This window comes from Magallana gigas, chromosome 9 (genome assembly GCF_963853765.1).
Source record: "Magallana gigas chromosome 9, xbMagGiga1.1, whole genome shotgun sequence".
Taxonomy (NCBI): Eukaryota; Metazoa; Mollusca; class Bivalvia; order Ostreida; family Ostreidae; genus Magallana; species Magallana gigas.
The window spans coordinates 40,098,729-40,121,471 of record NC_088861.1 but is presented as its reverse complement, the minus strand read 5'-3'; the positions used below and the strand labels follow the sequence as shown (position 1 = coordinate 40,121,471).

Sequence of the window (22,743 nt, the reverse complement as noted above, 5' to 3'; positions counted from 1 at the left end):
TTATTATTTGATTCTGAGAGCTTGTTAAGATACTTCCTACTACTTGGCATTCACTTTTCAACTTGCCGCTTCTATTTTCATTCATTCATAAATATTTAAAGAATTTTGTTCTCATGCCATCATATACATCATTATTATTTCAGGATAAAGCTTTGCGATTCAATGAGCTGAAAGATGACTGAAATATGACTAAGAGGTGAAGGAATGACATAGCCCTGCTTTCCAGACATTTTATTTACCTTTCAGTTAACTGAATGGTAAAGCTTCCTCTGATAGTTTTTTAATGTAATACGGTAAACATACCAAACATCCTGGCAAGCATTAACTAAAGATCAAATTTCATAAAAGGTAATATAAATGGTCTTGTGAAAACATACCACACGCTTTAACGTTTACTTTTTCGAAAATCGATAAACAAATAGACATGAAAGTGTTCTTAAATAGCGTGTGTGAGGTTGAATATTTAATCATAGGTCTTAATTTGATATACATTGTACCTCTACACTCTGGGTTGATTTAACATCGAAAGGACGGGGATTGGTTGTTGCAAACTCTCTGTAATTGAAAATAACCGATAACTACATCAAATTTAATTGTAAATGTATATATATTTTTAATTTTTGATTTCATTAATTAGTATGTTAAACCTTATTATCTCCTTTACGGTTTCAAAACTTTCTGCCACAAAATAATAGGGCTGGATTTTTGAAGGTTGAATTTTTTCTTTACACGCCTCTGCAGGGTCGAGAGTTTTTATCTTTTCAGCATTTCTTAGACAAAACTACAAAAAAACCCAAAATATTTCTTATATTAAAAATCATCCTGGGACATTAAAGTTCGGAGAAATGAAATACAAAAGGACAATACACTAAAATAAGAATTGAAAATATAAAATTCGAGACTGTTTTACCTCCAATTCTTCAGCTGAAGACAATAGTGCGGCTCCGTATACTTTTGTTTCCCCTGCTTCTTTCCACAGACCAACTTCAACAGTGAACCAATATAACTAGAATGAAAAAAATTCAATTTCCTTCCTTGATATTCATTGGCATATTTCTTTATATTTTTTATCGTTTGTGTTTGTTTAAACATATATTTTTGTACAATACCCTAGACAAAACTTTGATGTATTCAAGAGGGGCTCCAAGGCTCGCTAGTCCTATTTCTTGGGCAAACTGAGCAAATTCTTCGTCAGCAAAAAGAGGTACGTGACCCAATAACTCGTGACAAACATCACTGAAATTAATTATTAGTTTAAATATTATATATATATATATATATATATATATATATATATATATATATATATATATATATATATATATAATGCAAAAACCATAAAGTCTACTGTAGCGTTTACATGCTGTGTTAAGATGGCAGAGCTTTTTATAGTACAGTGCAAAAAGTTGGGGGAAAATTCAGCATTAAACTAAGAAACATTTTTTCATATGCAACAATATAATCATTTTGAGACGAATGAATATAGAACCAATTTTAAAGAAACCATTTGTTAACCAATGTGGAGCCATGTGCAGTGTGTATTTCATATACAGGCATTAAGAAATACACCTCTCCGTGGGCATAATGACGTCATACATATACTAATATTACCCAATTTGAAACTTGTAACATTAAAATTGTAAAATCGCTTGATTTTCATTTCACTAAGAGATTAAATTTTGACCTTGTCGTGATAAAAACTACTGTCAGATAAACAGACAAATGAAAAAACGCGCATTATGACGATTTGTCTGCTCATTTTACGGAAGTTACATGTATTGACACAAAAATGTCAAAATAAATCGTGTATGCCTTTATCTACATCACTGTTTTGATCAAATCAATTATTTTGTTTTTAAAAAAAAATTATTAAATGCAGTTCACAGAGGGAGTAGATAAGTAAAAACAAGAACAGCTGTTATCTAAATAAATGATATATGTACTGTTAAATCATTTGATTGCGTGGGACCAATTTTCGTGGATTGTGGGATTTTTGCATATTTATTGGGAGGTTATTTCGTAAATGTGCCGATTTTTAATTTTAAACACATTTTAAAAACACAATCTGTTTTCGTAGAGGACGTTAACTCATGTGAGAGAAATACCCATAAATACCACCAAAATTAAGCAATAACGAGTTCTAATGATTTCACAGTAATATATGAAAAATAACTCTTGAAATTGTGCTCTTACAAGAATCAACCTCATTGTTGAATTATTGTAAACCATGATGTTCTAAAAACGTATATGGATTTTTTTTTTAATCATAGAAACAATGTTTGGAAACTACTTTTACACGCATTGCGTTGGCTGTTGCATATAGATCCATTTAAAGATAAAAAATAGTTTAGTTGAAAAACACAGTAGAATGTAAACTATGTTGTTTCTTTTACTTGTTGTCAATAATACAAACGCAATCGGTAAAGCATACTCGTCACATGGTTTGTAGTTGACCTTATAAGGTTTATTCAGGGTTATTAAAATCTATATGGGTCTTCCTCTATTCTCGTCCTACGTGGAATTTACTGACCGCGCATTATTTCCTATTAGGTCAACTACAAACCATGTCATTAATAGTGTTACTCGATAGAAAAACAAATTATCAATGAAAAATAAAATAGTGTATAAAGATATAAACTGTTTCTTTTAATTAAAAAAAAGATATGTGTTTGTATGTGTTTCAAACTCACGGTTCCGGTGTGTACTCTGGTCTGGAATAATGACGTATGTACTGTGTAGAATAGAACGTGCGGAAAGCTAGTGCTGCTAGGAAGTCACGAGGAGAAATTAAACCTGGCGCAGGGCGTAATCTGAATCCAGTGCGATCTATAAATAGGCAGTGTAAAAGTCAACATAGCTTCAATGCAGGTATGATATATAGAGAACATCATCCTGCATACTAAACCATTTAAAAAAAAATAATTTCTTTATTTCTTCGTATTATTATTATGCTACTAACATCATCATTAAGAGACTTTTAAGATTTTTTTCCTTGGGTGTACATGTATAAAATGAATTTTCGGTTTAACTTTTTAGATATAAAAAGTATCAAGTTATGTTGCATCGCACAAATGACGATTTTGTCATTTTATTTGAGCACAAATTTGACAACATTATAAGTATCAGTTATTACTATATAAATAGTGCATGTTTGGGAGGGTAAAAATTGAAATTGACTCCCCGAGAAAACCATTGTCAACCGACGCGAAGCGGTGTCATTTCAACTGTTATCCTCGCAAAGAGCTACTATTTATTTTATTATACTGAATCTTAATTTTAGAGAAATTTTTACTGCTTTTGTATAGAAATGACGTGGCACATGATTTATGCGCATGTAACAATTCATTGTGTTACCCATTGCCAAGTGCGTTGCTACTGCTTAGGGTTATAGATCGGATTATTAACTGCGTCTAAACCAATCAGATTTCAGTATTTAACATGAAAGTATAATAAAACATATTGGCATGTGCCACGACGTGTTGAAAGTTATACAGTGACATTATGCGACAAAAACGTCTAGAAAATGATAACAAGAAACTGTACCCTATATGGGTTTTTATGGGAACTTTATGGGAATTGTACACAAATATGAATAAATTTACTCTGTAAAAACTTCGAAACGTCCTCTAGTTGTGGAATGTTGTCGGGGCTGTAACCACATTTGGTTTGGAGCAGTTCGAAGTTGATGTTAAATCTTTCACAGGCATAATCAGGATACAATTTGACGAGTGCACTGTAAACGGTTCGCCTAAATACAGCATGTGATTGTTATTAAATTCAACCAAAAACTGATAATGTAAACTGAAATAAAACATCTAATAATTCACCGTATTGACCACTTTTGCCTTTTGAAAAGAAAAGTATAACATTACCATGTGTTGATTTCCTTGTCTGTATAATCCACCCTTGGGATTTCCTGGTCACTATAACAAAACAAACAAAAGTGCAAAATAAGCATTTTTGACATATAACGATTATTAACCATCAAAACAGTAAACTACAATTTTCAAAATATTGATTTTTTTTAATAGATGCAATTAATGATTTATATCTAGTTTATATAACACGACACAAATGGATCTCTTGATTGTCGCATGACGTCATCAGGAGTAATATTTTTTTCCATTGTCGGCTTTATTATTAGTGTGAAGTGATTCTGGGTTTTGGCTTTTTTCTATAAGAATAGTTGTGTTTCAGCTATTGATAATTTAATTGTGTTACATGTAGCTCCTTACAGTATGAAAGAAAGTTTGCAACATTTACATATTTTAGTTCAATTTTAATGATTATGTATTGATTTTCTAAATAAAACAACAATTACATAAATAAAACTATAAATGATTCAATATTAAAACATCGAAGTAGCCGTTTACTGTAGTGAATGTAAAACTATCAATAATGTTTAAACGAGTTTTATGATTTTTTTAGATGGTCTTTATGAACCTTTCAATTACACTTAATGAAGTCTGAATTGTGCAGATTTAGTAAATATTGAAATGTTAATAAAGTTAAACATGAGAATGAAAAAAAAAAAAAAAAAAAAAAAAAAAGTTAGCAGAGTTATGAAGCTTTATTGTCTGTAAACCTTTTTTTTAAATATTCATTTACAAAAAAAAGCTTACTGTTTGTAATTGCGTGACATGGCAGCAACTTCCGCCCTTCTTTTTTTGTAATCATCATCTTTGAAACCCTAACAAAATAAGCCATATAAGTCATAATTAAAGAAGGCCCATGTTCAAAACGTCCAAAGTATTCAAAGCAATTTTGATATTTATTTATTGTACTGCATGTCTTTTGATTATCTTAGAGAATATTATGAGAGTTGAACTAGCAGAAAACAATGCAAAATTATATTGACTATCAAATCCATTTTTTATCTCTCTTTTTTTGTGTGTTTACTTGAGAAACAGGATAGAATAACCTAGTCCAAATTTCCTCCATTTTTTGTAGCACGGAACTTGAAGTTCATCGATGCCACGTTAATTCGCTTTAGTAGTTTTCGATTTGGAGGATAGACTTATTTGGTATCATGTTATTGTACATATAAACATGCCTATTGAACATAATACTCAGGGATAATAATTTGAAAAACGTTGCATTTTAAAGACATAATGAATATGATACCAGAATAACCCATGAAAGGTTGAAAGCTTATTTTAAATGGGGTTCTTTTAAAAGTATCTACCTTTAATTATAGTTCTGAAAACAGTTTAAATTGTAACAGTGATAACAAGCAATGCCGTCGTTATTATGACGCCAAAAATAGACGTCACGAAAAGTGTACACAATTGTATTCTTTTAATTAATATATTTACATTCCACATATTTTTTTGCTTTGATATAGCGTTGAATCAAGATTTTTGAAGTATAAAGTCTCATGACTGCAGCAGTTGCATACACATTTTTATGCACACATCGCTGCAGTAATGAGACTGTATACTCAAAAAAAAATCATGATTTAATGCTTATATTTACATTTTTTAACTTCTTGTCTTGTCTGCAAATGTGATTTATACCTTAAAATTCCTATCTTATCCTAAGGGTAAGTTAATATGAATGGAAGAACAACAGTAACAGCCACAAGCGTGAACTTTGATTTTCGCTTGTGACGTTGCAGTTTACAGTGTTCAACGTTTGTGACGTCATAATAAAACTCGTTATTTTAATCTTTCAGTACCCAGTGATTAGTTGTTGCATTTAGAGGCATTTAGAGATCACATAATTTTATAGGAAAAACACAGTAGAATGTAAATATAGTGTGTTGAAAGCTACGGCATTTATAACACTGTAATGCACACAAGGTACTCTAAGGTTAAAATGACGAGTTTTACTATGACGTTTATTATGTGTTTCATCAAATCTGTAAACTTTATTAAACGTAATTAGACACAACTTTGGATAAATGTTGATACATGTATGTAAGATATTGAAACCCATTTTTTCTATATATACGAATATCTATGTAGTCATTTCTGAAAACTATAACTCACCGGATGATCTGCATCCAATTCTTTGTCACAGCTGAAGGTTTTTGGGACAACTTTGTCTAGATCACTAGTATGTTTGGGACACCACGGAACTGTTCGTAAAAAGACATCATAACAAATATTTTTCTGATTCATTTTTCATTTCGCATTTTTATAACAAATGGTTGTAAATATAACAAAAGTTAAATTGGTTTCATCACATAAAAATGCTGTATCAAATAACGATTAACCCTTTTTTTTTTTAAAAAATTACTGTTTGTGTTGACGATGGAAACGTAACATATATGTACGGATCCAGAACAGTTGTCTAATGTCGGTAATTGGAGGGAGGGGGGGTCCAAGGCTCATTTTTGGTGGTTTTACTAAGTTAATCACCATTCAATCAATATTGTGAATGCGTTTGATAAACATTGTGTATTTTTTTGCTTTACAAATATAAACAACTTATTATAGCCCGATTGAGGGCATTTCATTGGTTAAGAAAATGAATACAATGAATACAATTGAATTGTTAATATTCATGACCAACCATATATATTCAAGTTTTGATTCTTTTTATTTGATTTTAATCAACTCTCATATGCAATTACTCTATGAAATGGGAGTAAAACAGTGTTTGGACTTAAGCACAAATCATAAATGAAAAACAAACACCGCAGACAAGACTTATTTCCCGATAAAAAAAAAATCGATAAATTTGATAAAATGTCATCAGAAGCATTGATTTTCAAGACACTTGTTTATATATATTCCATAACAGTTTTGAGGGAGATGATTATTTAAATACTCTCCCCCTTGGCTGCAAAGTTGGTACAGAAATATAGTACACGTTATAAATACTGTGTTTACAAGAAATTGAAGTCTATTCGGTTGTAAATGATATAATAGAGGTTTTAATGCTCATTACTCTTGCTTTTTGAATCCAGTATACATTGTGTGATTTAATGAAATCTTTTTTTTTTTGATTTCAATAATACCAACAGAAACAAATTATAGACTACTCGTGTCCTTCTAATAATTTTGAATCAATTCATAAAAAAAAATCAATATGTGTTCTCGGCCAGTTTTTCGCAAAACAACTTTAAAGATTTAAAAGATTTCACAAAATCCTATATTTTCATCACGACGTTAGCCCGACGTCATCAACTTCTTTCGTTTGAGAATCAAAAAATGAAAATGCGCTGGTTGGCCAGAATAGCCGATTAACACATATTAGAACATGCAAATCCAATCAAAATTATAATGAATGTTTTCGAATGCACACATGCAATTAATGTAAGGTTTTGAAGAGAGGAAACTTGGCTACTTTTCTTTTCATGAAACTCAATCAGTCAAGCATACATTCATTGCAAAAACAATTACCATACAACTATTGGCATATTAATAAGTTTGTAATCGTATATGATAACTAGCTAAAGCCAAAATAATTTTAATAGTTATATCGGTATTTGATATACAGAACGACCAAAGTTAATGCATACGGTTCATTTTTTTTTACAATGTACTTGTCTAAACATTAATCAGGTTAAATAGTTCAAACGCACACTCATACCTTATAGAACTAAATGCGACAATGTATGTCACATCTTTAAATTTTTCGCACTTGATAATTATAAATGTTTGTATAAAGTGCAATTTAGCTATTTAAAATTTTTCATTTTATGTTTTTAAGATATTTTGTTATTTTCAAAAGAAATGTATGAGTTTGCTATGACGGTCAACTCTGTACGCCGAATCCTATTGTGACGTCAGCAAACCCGCGAGCTACGTTAAATGTAGCTCAATCATTATACGTATCGAAGAAGAAAATTATGTTTCTATTTCAAAAGGATTAGGATAATTCATTAATCAGCTGTTGGGGCATTTCTTTCGTTAAATTTTCACTGCAGTACGGGATCTTCATCATGATATTACTCTGGGGAGAAACTGATATTAGATTTATTCATTAACGACCAATTAAAACGAAGTCATCTCTACTACGAAATCAAATGATCTCATTTGAAAAGAAAGACACGTTTATATATGCAAAAATTACTTAAATCAAATCGACAAACTACTGTAAAATTACACTAGTTTTGATGCATTGTTTACATCTGTGGGTCTGTGTGACGTCATAAATCCTCAAAATCAAGAACGATAAGCGGGTAAGAATTTTTTCAGGTGCTCAGTTTTCACGGTTATTTCTCAGTAATGCAAAAAATCTTACTTCAAGTATTTTAACATTTGTTTATACCAAGCTTTATGAAAGAAAATCATAGTGTAAAAAATCGTTTCATATGACCTTTAAATCCCTAATAACGTAAGAATGGAGAAAACAATTGTCTTATATAGATAAATAACGTTAAACCCCAGTCACACCGGAACTGCGTCCTCAAGGCGATCCCGCTGAGTCCTTAAATAATGAAAAACGTCAAAGTAAACGCAATAGAGTCTCCTATAGCGCCGTAACAACGCAACGGCATCTTCGTCCGTCGCGTTTGGATCGCCTTGAACATTTTAGAACGGCAGGCAACGGCGCGCACTTTGAATATGCACAAAGTACAAACCGTGGCTCTGCGTTCTGATAAACACGCCGTAGAAGCGTAGTGAGTTTGCCGTGACAGCGCCGTAAATTCTCCCACAGCGCCACGAAAGCTCTGTCGGCGCACTCAAGAAACGAAGATAACTGCAGTGTAGACGCAGTGATAAGTCTATTGCGCTTGCACGGAGACCTCACGGAATCCTTCGGGATCTCACTGCGTCTCCATCGCGCTCTCACTGCGCATCCACAGCGCTTGAACAAGTTGTTTTTCATTTGACTGCGTTCACACAGCGACCCCAAAGAGCTGTTGCTTCGTTTATCGCGCTCTCGTGACGATTCTTCTGTGTTTATACCGCGCTCCCACGGTGTTTCTGGTGCGTTGTCATCAGGACCACGAAAAATCGAACAATAGCTGTTGTACAATAGCAAGTGATGTAATAATTATCAAACTGGATGTAGATGACTATGTAAAAAGTAGCATTTGCTAATATTCCAAGACCTATCAATGGACGTAGATGGAATTCATACCATTTGGTTCTGATGTTTTCACACATTTCTCTGTTTTCTAACAACTAACAACGGATCTTTTTTGCAGACCTGGCTAGTAAGAGTTCTGTCCTAGTCCTTCACAAACTGGTTAAAAGTAGTTATGTTTTAATTACAATGTACCTTTTCATAAAATCAAAACAATTTTTTTAATTATATATTTACTAGTTGTAAATTCTTGTTTGTTACCCATACAATTGTACAAATTAATATTAAACTACAAAGAAGTAAAGAATGTCTTGTGCACGCAGTCAGCGCGCAGAGCATGCAGTGAACGCTCAGTAAAAACTCCTAGCACGTCGTGGGCGCTCGGTGGAGACTCAGCGAGAGCGCAATAAATCGCCAAGTAGAACTCCTTGGAAACGCGGTTACACGCCGTTGGAGCTCCGTAAGAACGCCTCGGTCGCCATCAGGACGCACTGACATCTCCACTTGTAAAATTTTCAAATAAAACTATACATTTTTTCTGAATTTTCCTTGCGATCCTACGGCGTTTTCATGAATTTTACAACGCCGTGAACACGCCGTGGGGACGTAGGACCTTTACTATGAACATAATTGCTTCTATAAGGCACTACAAAATATTTCACATTTAAAAGGTATCACTAAAATAATTTAGAACCCTTTCGGCACCTAGTTTGAAAGACAAGTCACTTTTTCTTGATATAAAACGAAAACTCTTGATTTTATAAAGTTTTTATGTTTTATAATTTTTAACAAAATAATTTTTAGAAAACAGATATTCAAAGAAAACCATGCTAAATCACGACGCTGTTTTTTTTCTATATTTCGAGTTCAGACGAGCGTCGGATTTTTTATCACAGAACAATGAAAATGCTTCTGACACATCTACAATCTTTGGTCTATATTTCCTAAAGATTTGAACTCGATATCTCTTTATTCCTTTTGAGGAAAATCCCAGGACAGGCCGACCCTCTAAAAATCGATAAAACATCAATATCGCGAAAACGGAAATGACGTCATCAATACAAAAACTCCTATAAGGATCAGATCAATACCTATAATTTCAAAATGTTCACAAAAATCGGCCGAGCCGTTCTCGAGAAATCGTGTCCACAAAAATGTGTAAGAAAAAAAATGATTAGAGAAAAAGAAACAAAGCGATCGCAGGAAGGTCTTTCGTTGGACAGGGAAGACCCTAATTATAATACTTATAATATCCAGTATGAAAACAATAGTCTTTAGTGGAAACGGAAGACTTTGCTACCATTATCAAATCTAAGCGATGTTTATTTAGTACCCAGGTCAATGTATGTCTAGATCTTACCTGATATAATCTCTAAGTTCTTAGAAACATTTTTGAGACCCTCCATGGCTCCTTTCAGACTTCCACTATTGTCACAGATCAAAATGAAATCGGATTCTTCCCTTCTTTCCTTGTTTTGTTTAGAGTTAATATGGTGAAGATTTACCTGATGGTCCTAAACATCAAGATAAAACTAATTATTATAAAATTATGGGATTTTTTTTAATATTAACTTAAACCTATACAGTAAGGACATAATTTAGCTGTTGAGCTTTGCTAACTTACTCATAAGAAAACGTTATATGCGATTCTGAGAGAGAGAGAGAGAGAGAGAGAGAGAGAGAGAGAGAAAAGAGAGAGCATGTGTGTTAATTATAACTGAATTGCAGTTTCAACATATATCATACAAGTAATTGTTTTGCTCTAACGAAGGTTATAGGTAGAAACTATTAACATATATAAGTGGGTTTTTACTTCGAAAATACGCCTGTCAATCAAATATAAGTGTAACAGATAACATCAATCGCGGCGTATTGCTTAAAACGTAATACATCACTTAAAGAAAACATGGAATAAACAAAAAAAGACCCGAAAGAAATATTTGTTTTTGAAATCACTCACCATTTATTTCTTTTTTTATTGTGATTTGTACTTTTGTACAAATCCAAAATCACCTTTTACATTTTTGTTGCAAAAAAATGTATAACATTTCTATAATTCATAAAATAAAAAAGTAGAAAAATATCAGTTGAAACGCTAGGAGTTGTACATATGAAGCATTAAATGCTGTTTTATTTTTCATTTTTTCATGCATTAATTATTCAAAAAATTGAAATGTTTGTTTGTTTTTTTTCAAGGAACTTTTTCCCATGCGTAAAGTTTGTTGACGTATTGTAGTATATGTGTTGTGCGGCTCACTGTTTTAATTTCTACGGTAAACACACTTGAAATATCACTGAAAGGTAACTGAAAAGTGACCGAATGACATATTTGTGCCATTTAGTCACCTTTCCAAATCATTCAGTTATCATTAAGTTGACTAAATGGCAGAGCTTCATCCTGTGAAAGATTAAGGTCTAACAAATGATGCCGTTAAACATGTGATAAAAAGAATCTCTCATGATGTGTGATGGTATATATTTTTATCCAACTTGCTGTGTGTTTTCTATCGATTAAAATGTGCTTATAGAAAACCCACACTCGTTAGATAAAATCATATACCATGGCAAATCATTAGAGATTCTATATAAATCTATAGGAAATTACTATTTTCATGTTAAAAAAATATCAGGAGTATAATACTCAGCGTGAAGTAATTTTTCAGGTAGAAAATATTCATATAGACATATGTATGTTTTTATACCGAAGTATCCATTCTTTGTAAAATGAGATTGAAAAAAAAAATCATTTTGAAGTACTTCCTTTTACGATCGGAAGAAAAAAAATAGTTTGAACACATCTACGTTAAAGGTCAAACGCCCCAAATAATTCTTTGTGCTTAAGTTTTTACCATTTCTGAGAACTTGTGGATACAAAGTCTTTTAACTCGGGATAGGCAACGGGCGACCGGAAATGAATTTTAAATAAAAATAAATAAAAAATACCACGGGGTATTATCTTTACCTATCATCTCTGATGATTTCAGAAAAACATTCTTTAGTCATTTTATTTTTGAGAATATCTATCGCGAAAAAGAGGGAAAATAATAATAGCTACAAACAATCTTTCATTTGGCTACTGCCAAAATATACTGACTTTTTGATAACAGACTTTTTTGTAAAAAAAAAAGTCATTTCTCAGCCAAACAAAGACCCCCAGGACAAAATTGAAATTTCCGAAACCGTATTGCACATCTTAAGGACATCCCAAAACATGTTCTAAGAGATTATTTGTATACTGTTGAAAATATAAAAGGAGTTCGAGGACCAGGTTTTTTGTAAAAACAAAAGAAAAAAAAAAAAAAAAAAAACCACGTTATTTTGTATCTATTATTTGACCCACAGGACTACCAGAGAATTTTTGAAATCTGTTTACCCAACAACATGCCACCCCAAATCAAACTGTAGGAGTTCAGTTTGCTGGTTTATAAGATGTAAGAACAGTTTGAGAAAGTAAAACTTGACGCACAGACGGACGAATCAGGGTGACAACAATATACCGAACTTTCTTTAGAAAGTGCGAGTATAATAATGTTGAAAGGCGAATTTTAGCATGCTATATCTTGCGTTTGAAGGGATTATTTATTGAAATTTAGTGATTTTAACGTTTTATTGAGAATTCAATTTTTCGTAACATTTATTCTTTTTAAATGCACGATGTATATGCGTAAAGCATATTGGGCCCGTTGTCTTTACTTTTTTTTTTCTCTTTTTTTTTTTTTGGGGGGGGGGGTTAGAGCTGTAGCATCGATGACAAATGCTAGAAAAACTTTTCAACTTGCAGGTTTCCTCAATATTGGATATGATTGTAGTTATCTAATACCAAATTATTTATCTGTATATAAAAAATTTCCTGCTTCCATTGTGTTTATAGATGTAAACATGTAACTCTATATTGTTGATAATGATTGATGGTAGTTTCATGCATTGATGTTTTGCACATTGATAGCAAAATTTTAACCACACCATTTTGGTCTGTCGAAAAGGGCAAATAAGTTGCGATTTCAAGCGATAGTTAAAACGTCCAAGAAAGGCAGCGAAATTCATAATACCCTAACAATCACTTTTTCCTTTTCTTTTTCTTGCTGTTGTATTTTCTGAAAGATATATACTTTATATTTTTATCGATACTTCTGTTGTTGATTACCGGGTACTTCGTCCATTTCTTGTATACAATGATTATATGAGTGATCAATAAAGGGTATGTATAATGCCTTTCAAACAATTAATACAAGCATTCCATTAAGGAAATTAACATGAGCAGTATAATTTTAAAACAACTTTCAAATTTCACAATGCAAGGAGGTTCCCTCGGCCCCCTTTCCAACGATAAAGTTTTTAAAGATTGGTGAAAGTTGTTTTCTTCCCACCCCTCACCCACGCAGACTAACACTGGTTCCTTCCTTCATTTTTTTAATTTAGTTTTGGATCGTCACTATGAACGTTGTTAAATAATTTTATTTGATCAATTACGTGGTACATGAATCACTTGTTTGTTTGGTTTTTTTTTTTAGCTAGGCTTGACCACATTTAAGACATGCGATTATCGTCATTAGTTTATCATCTTCAAAAAGACATACCTTCAATACTTCCAGTGCTTTGCAAAGCTCACCAACGTTATTACAGAGGGTAAAGCAAATTGTGATTTTCTTTTGGTTTGTCTCCGTTTCCGTGAAGCTTCTTTCCTGATTGTTAGCAGCCATCTGAAATTATATTTGCGTTTAGGAAGGCCAAATTTGAGATACCATGTTAAATACATGCATATTAAGCTCAGGTTTGTTATGCAAAATGCATTTTGATAATTCTCCAACAAACATTGTTCTAACCAGATCATACTCATACTTTGCTAAAAGTCACAATGAACGTGTGATGCTTGAATTGAAATTGTAGTCTTTAAATTAGGCGTTTTCACGATATCAATATTTTCTATTTACTTCTGATATGGAGTACAGGTATTACGACAAAAAGGGGCCTTTTTCTAATTCTTTTTGAAACATTAAAAAATAATGGTCCCGTGAACAACAAACGTGTTACAATCATTAACCATTTATATATTTCAAAGTGACAACTGTTAAAAATGTATATTAAATTAAAACGGATATTACTTTCATGTCAGGAAAATAAACAATTAAAATTATATATCTTTGTAACTAAAATGAAGTAACTGCCATAATTTAAAAAATATAGTTAACTTTTATATGTAAACAAACACATGCCTTTTCACTGTCGTTCAAAATTGACGAATTTTAAGCGTGTTTAGGTTTATTGATTGCTATCGCCACTCCTCTAAAACTAGTGAAAATCAAACGGATCCGATGACCTCTTTGATCGTTCTTTTTAACCTCAGAATTCAAGAATTTAGCGAAAAATAAGGGTTATTTCAAATTTGTTTATTATGGACTTTTGAAATCCCCTTTCCAACAAATAGTATAGGAAAAAAGGTAATTAATTCTATAATTCGTCTTAACGCTTCAAATTAAAAATATTCAGTAGATATCATTAGTTATTTATTGATTTATAAAAAAGTGCAATGCTTGTAATCATTTTTTTAGGCAACAAGAAATGGAGATTTGACATTTTTACCTTTAGCTTACTTAAACAAAAAATCATTCTATTCACATCTAAACTATATTAAGCCTCTTTTACGTAGTAACAATTGTTGATATTTTCTTAATTTAAAAAAAAATCAAAATCAAAGTTTAGGGTAAAATGAAACGTTCAAACTACATTTTATTTTATATCTTATTTTCACGTTTACTCAATAGGCCAAAAAATGCAACTAATAGAAAAAGAAAAAAAATATGTATTAAACACTGTAGCCTTACTATTGAGGTGCTTTTTTTTAAATAACTAAGTCATTGGCCTACTTTTAATTCTGGTAACCTATGAATGTTTTTGAAAAAAAAAATTAAAATTGACCACCAATACCAAATTTTTCTTTAGTTAAAAATTACTACAAAAAATATAACAATATGGTGGTAGGAAATGATAAAACATGAACACCTTTACTTGTTTCATATTTCAGTTAATCATTTTTTGAGTTTTTTTTTTTTACTTTAATCCGAATTTCCTCATCTTTTAAAATTCTACCCATTTTTGATCGAATATTTAAAAAATTGACTAATGATTGCCTAAAACTATTTCTATTGTCTTTATTCTGTTATAAAGCCACAAGTGTACATTGTACGCTGTAAGCAAAGCCCTTGTGGCATAGAAAAATGAGGATGACGCTTTCGATCCAACGTCATCTATATTCAGTTAAAATAGTCTGATTACTAGATCTCTAATGTTAGAACGCGGGGAGGTGGAACAGCTGCGTATGCAGTATCGGTGTTAAGGTAAAAAACATGCAACTATACTGCAGTAGCACATTAAAGATTCACAGTAAAAGTGTTCATAAAAATTATTTGTGTTGATCTAGATTAAACTTGTTTTTTGGTTTCATTTCAGTCTTCATATAATTTTGGTTTGTCACATATTTTTGGTGTATATATACTGCAGTTATTATAACATTTTAAACAACGAAAATGCATGTATTCATTCATTCCGCCCTTTTGCTCTGTGCCATATTATGGATATAACAACTGTAATAGATATAACATCTTGTTAACACACAAAACGTGATATGCCCTTTTATTTTCTCTGCATTTCAATCTACAACTTTGAGTCAAACTACATTGCCTTATTCTTTTTTTTTCTACTTAAGTTCGAAAAACACATGACCTACAGTCAGTGAGGATTAATGCTAATCAGAAACATACACGGCTACCAAACTTGTTGAGGGTTCAAGCTATGCTCAGCAGCCATTTTATAGTTATCTTGCAGATTTCATTATCTGAAACGCCTGTATCTATATGCACAACAAATAGTTTCTGCACGTCAAATTGATTTAACAAGGCCGGGTCTAATTTTTTCTGCCCTAGATTTTTGAATGACATTTTTTACATAAATTTCTACTGATATAATTATTATTTTAAGATACAAAAATAAGATATTTACCACACCGTTTGTTTAAGGGGTCATCTCAAAGTTTGTTAATTTTTAACATAGGACCCTATGCTTTTAACATCCAAGGTTAGCGTTTTTCAGTACTTTCAGTACATTGATTAAAGTTAACTGTAGTATATTTTATTTCTTTAAAATTACTTATGATGACAGTTCTTTAAATAATGTTTAAATTATTTAGAATATTTAAATAGAGAGACCTATAAGTATTTGAAAACATTTAGTCTCCTATAAATTATTAATTTGATTCACACCAACAATATAAATTTCACCCTTTTCATGCAAATGCAATACAATTGGTAAGTACCATTAATTTCAAGGTGCGTTGCTAGAATTATGAAATAACAATAACTAATAGATTGCCAAGAAGTGTTTCCAACCAAAAACAAGTTGATAATAAAAAAATTATCAACCGTGCCAATTGAAGTCATTATTTGGTTCTATGGTCGATAAAACTACCTCGTTAAAAAAATAACCAAATTGTCTACGGAATTTCCCTTTTCCCTATAACGACAAAAAGCACACAGCAGGTGTGATCAATCAAGAGAGGATGCTCTGTATCAACCTCTGATGATAAAACGCCGTTTAATGATACAAATATCATGAAGCATTGCAATTGCATGCAACCTCTAATGCTATAAATTCTTGCATTAACAGTTGACAACCACTTATGATAAATCGGCGCTTAATGATTCATTTTCATAAGCGCAGCAAATGCAAAGCAGACCTAACGCTTAATGAAACAAGCGAAATGCTACAAGGTCAACCCCTAATGATATAAACATTTATATCATTTAGCGTTGCAATTGCACTCTAAATGATATAATAATATATCTAAATGTAAAACACTGATCTGCAATGAACGTACGACTTGTTGTAAATGTCTTTAATTTCTTTATTGGTTATAATACAATATAAGTAGCGTTAAAAACACCTATAAAACTCAATGAAAATCGCATTTTTATATCATTTATAGAACTCTCCCTGCCACCTAACAACAATGCATTATGATGGTACTGTACATAACTACATGCACGTCTTTATGCGTTATCATTTGGCTGTAGCTAAAATCTTAAGTAAAGAGATATTAAAGGGGCATGGTCACGATTTTGGTCAAAATTATTTTCCCGATTTTAATGCTTACAATGCTTTAGTAAGGCTTTTTTAACAGGCAACCAAAATTTAAGTGTCATTCGTTGAGTTAAAAGTGAGTTACAGAGCTTGCAATTCTTTGCTATGTAAACAAAGCTTTTGTTTACATTTTGAACGTTGAAGTGAAAACTCCAGTTTTAGACCAAAAATGAATGTGGTAAACGTTAAGATATGTTTATTTATGCTTAAAAAATGAATAAGAAGATGAAAAATTCAGCGTGAAAAAGAACTTTTACCGGTATATTGAACTAATGTAAACAAAAACAGGGCACGAGCCTTGTTTACATGACAAAGAATTGTGAGGTCTGTATCTTGCTTATAATTTCACGATTGACTCTCCGATTTCATTTGGTCATTGGAAACGCATTTCTAAAGCATTATAAATAATAAAAACAGAAAAAATAGAATTTTACCAAAATCGTGACCATGCCCCTTTAAACATAACATTCTTTTTAAACAGTTGCAGTGGTACATGACTGTCATTAAAGTGCGTTAGTCTGATTGAAATATTAATATTGAAAAATATTTGCACAGTTATTCCTTAAAACAATAACTTAAATAGTAGAACATTTTAAGTCTAGATAGGTTAAAGAAGTTTTTTTTTTATTTAATGCACCCTTGTTTTCAAAATAACATTTTTTATCCCTAAGAGAATGATCAGAGATGTAATTATTTTATGCCCGTTAAATGATAGAATCAGTGATATAATTAAATCCAATCTGTATGTTTTACAACTCGTAATCGTAAAATGCTGGGACAAGTTACGAAATAGCGATCTATGCTACGGAATAACAAATTTGCGTTGATTTCAAATATAACTGTAGATATGAGTGTCATTTAGAAGTAAAATATTGTCCTTAAGCCCTTTGAAATAAATTATATCAACAGATTTACTTTGTAATAAATGGTTAAATTATATGTCTGACAAAGTCAGTTGGCAGTCGATGACGTTAATTCATGGCTAAACTAAGTATCTAAAAATTAAAATTTTTGTCGTAGTTAGATATTCATTTGAAACCATTTTAATTATATTGCAGCCAGAAAGCACTGGATGTTGACAGTCATCATAAAACATTTATCTAATGATATTGTACATGTAGCATGCAAATACTGGTTACTAACATTCAACTTTAAAAATCTAAAAAAAAATTTTTGATTACAATGCTTTAGAAATATTTCTAGTGATAAACTAAGTTTGAGTATCTGTCGTAAAGTTATAAGTAAAATACAGAGCTTACAATTCTCCTGGTCATTATTCTATGACCCTTTTGCCTGTAGAATAAGTGTAATTTTGATAAAAAATAAGCACACTCTAAATGAAGAAAAGTAGAATGACCCCCTTATAGATGAAGTTTTTTTCAGTAATTTTTTTTTATTAATGAAATAGTCTGTACAATATTGTAATTTTTACTTCAGTTTACAGAAAGTACCGGAAAGAAGGGGTATATCTTAAAAATAAAATTCCTTATTATAACAAGACACTGACGTGTTGTATTGGGGTACTGGTATGGTTGTTATCTTAACAAGTTACATTTACATGCATCTCATTATTACAATCGACAACACATTAGAATTATGTTGAGATACAAAACACTATAAAACAAAATTCTGTTTATTGGCGATGTAAGAGTAGACTATATATATATCGTTCATGAATTATATTTGCATATTGACGTTTTCTCCTACTTCAAACTATTTGCTATGCAAGTGTAACACCCAGAATAAATGATGAAACCAACGTTATGAAAAGCTTACTCCATTGTTAGGCATTATAACCATGCTTAAGTTAGCAGCCATTAACAGCAGCCATTAGACCAGTAGAAGCTAACGGCCAAAAAGGATAAACATCAAAGTATTGAGAGTGCTCGAACAAAAAATATATATTTCACTCTATCATCGGCATACTTTAAATAATATCAAGATGATTAATGCATCGATAATTTGTAGAAGCATTGGTAACTCCGGAGGCAGTAAAGATCGCCTGGACAAGAAATATAAATGCGTTTTGTGATCAAAACCAAGGGAGATATAAACCCCTTGAAACCACTTGGTACATTTATAGCACCCGTACAGCCAAAATTTGAGACCTGGATATAATAGCCCTTTAGTTCTCCTGCACTGCCCTGCCATTCGTTGGATGTGCACTTTAAAGAAACGGCCCACCATTCACCACAATATCGTTGTGAGAAGTTACAAAAATGACAAATTTCAAGTGAGCTAAATAGACACATTTAGATTGGCAAATTTGCCGATGCAATTGTAAAATCGCGATAGAATGACTTTTAAAAGTTAAGCAAGCTGTGCATAAATTGTGTAGATCAAATGTCGTTTTTGAATAATAAAGCTATATAAAATGTTGTGTAGAATTATTCATGTAAAGTGTCAAGTACAGTTCAGCCGATTGATATACAAGTGCAACGTCATTTCCCGCCATATGTCGACAAGAGAACAGATGTAAATGTACATGTTAACAATCAATTTGTGGAAATGAAAGTGTGTTTGCTACGGATAGGAAAAACTATATACAGCGATTTCTTTACAAGTTCGGTGTTTATTACTTCAACATGAGCTGAACTAATAAATTGGTTCCATCTTGTTCCTTCTTAGCTAAAGGACTAAGTGCGGTTTAATGCAATTATTGCCCCCCCCCCCCCCAAATCAAAGTTCTAGAAAGAGCTTTTAAATAAGGTGAAAGATAGTTAAAATCATATTGGAAATAAAGGTGTAAAAGGTTATCACCACAGTGATGTCATAATGTAGAAATGACGTCTTGAATATTGCATTATTTTGAAAAATTGATGTTTTGTGGCAAAAAATGGGTGTTTTCCGATGATTTTTCGACTGGAAAAGATCGAGTGCAGGCTTGCTCAAGTACCATTTTTTAGTATGATATGTACAACTATCTGAAGAAAAACATATGTTAAAATTGCACTTCAGCAGACCTGCGCTCTATACTTCCGATTGCAAAATATAGAGCAAAATGAGAATATATTCATTTGTTTGCAAATTTGCGGGAATAAGGTCATTTAGGTGACGTCATAGTCAAACAGCGAGAGGGCAATGATGACTAAAATTAAGATTAAAGTTATAGGCATCCTCTTTACAAGATTTGTGAAGATTTCATTTCTATACGATACTATTTAAAAATTGGTTGAAATCGGGGGCAGATATTTGACCATACCGCACACAGTCCTTTGATCTAGTGGCTCTAAAGAAGAAAAATAACACCCCTAATGTTTCGTATCATATGGAACAATATTGTAGAATATGATTTGATTTTGATTTGAATCATGTGACACGATATTGTATCATATGAAATTTTATTGTATCCTATAATCATATGATACGATATTGTATACTATTATGATATAAAATATGAAATAGCAATATGGACTGCCAGAGCTGCCTTATGTGGCTATTTCATGAAAAAATGGTTCTTTATTTTGATATGCTATGGTTATTTCATTTAAAGATGGCCCTTTTTTATTATGCTGTGCTTATTTCATCTGAAGATGGTGCTTTATTATATGAAGATGGTGCTTATTATATGAAGATTGTGCTTTATCATATGAAGATGGTGCTTTTTTAAGTGAAGATGGTGCTTTATTATACGAAGATGGTACTTTATTTTTTGAAGATTTTTTGAAGGTGCTTTTTATATGAAGATGGCACTTTATTATGTGAAGATGGTGCTTTTTATATGATATTGCTTTTTATTGTGAAGGTGCTTTTTATGTGAAGGTGGTGCTTTTTTAAATGAAGATGGTGTTTTTTACATGATGGTGCTTTTTAATGTGAACGTGGACACTCGGAACTTCTTTTATTTTCGAATACTGAGTTTCCCATTTATTATGTAGACATTTTGAAATTAATACAAAAATTTGCTGCGATCAAAATCCATTTGATACACAAGTATATAACCTAACAAGATGATCTGTGTACGAATTTTCTCTTACATCTATTAAGTAACAACTATATAAAAAAGGGATATTACAAAAATTAAAGCTTTGTAACGTTATGTTTAACTTTGAAGAGCGGAAAATTGAAATTATCAATTATTTGTGTTTAAGCGAAGAACAGGTTATTCGATGAGACATAAATGCCCTAGCAATCTGATTAAAACCAGATCTTTGTTCCGTTCTAAATTTTGTTATTGTCACCGCCTAGCCGGTCCTCGTCATTAATGACCGTTCCTCTCTTACCTAACTCGCGAGTTGTTGGAAGTGACCACATTCTTAGTGGTTTCAAAACAAAATAAAATATATAAAACCAATAAAAGTGCGGATCGAGGATCTGATTTTAAACAAATTGATTCCCTAGGTGATATTATTTGACTAGAAGAGAAAGTAAGGGAAGTCACCGGGAAAGGTCTACTATACTATAATATAGCTCAGAAAAGGCCATTTTATTGGTAAAATGTCAAGAAATACTGACAAAATATAATGTATCATTTTTATTTGTCAATTCAGTTGAGATCAAGTTCATATCGTTCCTAAATACTTATTATGGGAGAAAAGAGGAACCAGCAATGGTGTATTAAATGAATTTTTATTGTATCAAGTTTTGTTCTAGTTTAAAAATTTTGAGATAATACATGTTTAACTAAGTCTTCAAAAATAAAGTTTCGAGTGAACACCTTTACATTAAAAAGCACCATCATATAAAAAGCACAATCTTCATATAATAAAGCACAATTTTCATACATAAAGAACCAACTTTATATAATAAAGCACTATCTTCATATAATAAAGCGCCATCTTCATAAATTAAAGCACCATCCTCATACAATAAAGCACCATCTTCATATTATAAAGCACTATCTTCATATAATAAAGCACCATCTTCAGTTCATAACGGACCACCTTCATATAATAAAGCACTAACATCATATAATAAAGCATCATCTTCATATAATAAATCACCATCTTCATATAATAAAGCTCAATCTTCATATAATAAAGCGCCATCTTCCCATGAAATAATCACAGCATTATATAATTAAGCACCAGCATAGCCACATTAAGGCAGCTGTTGCGTTCCATATAGTAAAGTATTATTAAAAAATGACAATAACAAACTCTCAACCATCTCAAAAATCCATAAAACGGAATACAAATTCAAAGCAGATCAACACAGCTCTCTTTAAAGATAGAAGTAGGATCAGATGCCTAGGAGGAGTTAGCTTACTCTGCTTACCGGCCGCACCTGCCGTGTGCTCCTTGTCACAATTGTGCATGTCATGATCGAGGTAAATTTCAAAATCGGGAAAATGTCATAATAGGGAAAACGAAACGTTGATGATTTGGGTAATATGTAATGAAATTATATGATGCAATATTGTATAATATGTATTATATCCCAAAATCTTATTTTTATATAATATAATATGATATTGTATAATAAATTATATGATGTTGTTTCATGACTTGATATTGTTATGTATAATATGTTACATTATGGTATTATTCCGTATGATACGACATTGTTTTGCATAATATGTTATGATAAAATCTTTTTGCTCTATGTTTAATTTTCCTGCCTTCCATCTTTGTCTTTCTTCCCTAGATAGTATTTTAAATGTCGTTAATTTTACATTTGTATTTTAGC

At 31.5% G+C, this 22,743-nt stretch overlaps 1 protein-coding gene across 1 annotated transcript in view; it reads right to left on the bottom strand.

Annotated features, from left to right (window-relative positions):
- LOC117690807 (phenylalanine-4-hydroxylase-like) overlaps positions 1–22,743 on the bottom strand; it is a 46,035-nt gene that overhangs the window by 1,701 nt on the left and 21,591 nt on the right. The window contains exons 2-12 of the mRNA XM_066072331.1: positions 13,560–13,682; positions 10,343–10,496; positions 5,991–6,079; positions 4,623–4,690; positions 3,873–3,923; positions 3,603–3,748; positions 2,691–2,826; positions 1,110–1,236; positions 911–1,006; positions 648–781; positions 498–555 (exon numbers count right to left, since the gene is read on the bottom strand). Coding sequence (XP_065928403.1) covers positions 498–555; positions 648–781; positions 911–1,006; positions 1,110–1,236; positions 2,691–2,826; positions 3,603–3,748; positions 3,873–3,923; positions 4,623–4,690; positions 5,991–6,079; positions 10,343–10,496; positions 13,560–13,682 — 1,182 coding nt within the window. The remainder of the gene's footprint in view (positions 1–497; positions 556–647; positions 782–910; positions 1,007–1,109; positions 1,237–2,690; positions 2,827–3,602; positions 3,749–3,872; positions 3,924–4,622; positions 4,691–5,990; positions 6,080–10,342; positions 10,497–13,559; positions 13,683–22,743) is intronic.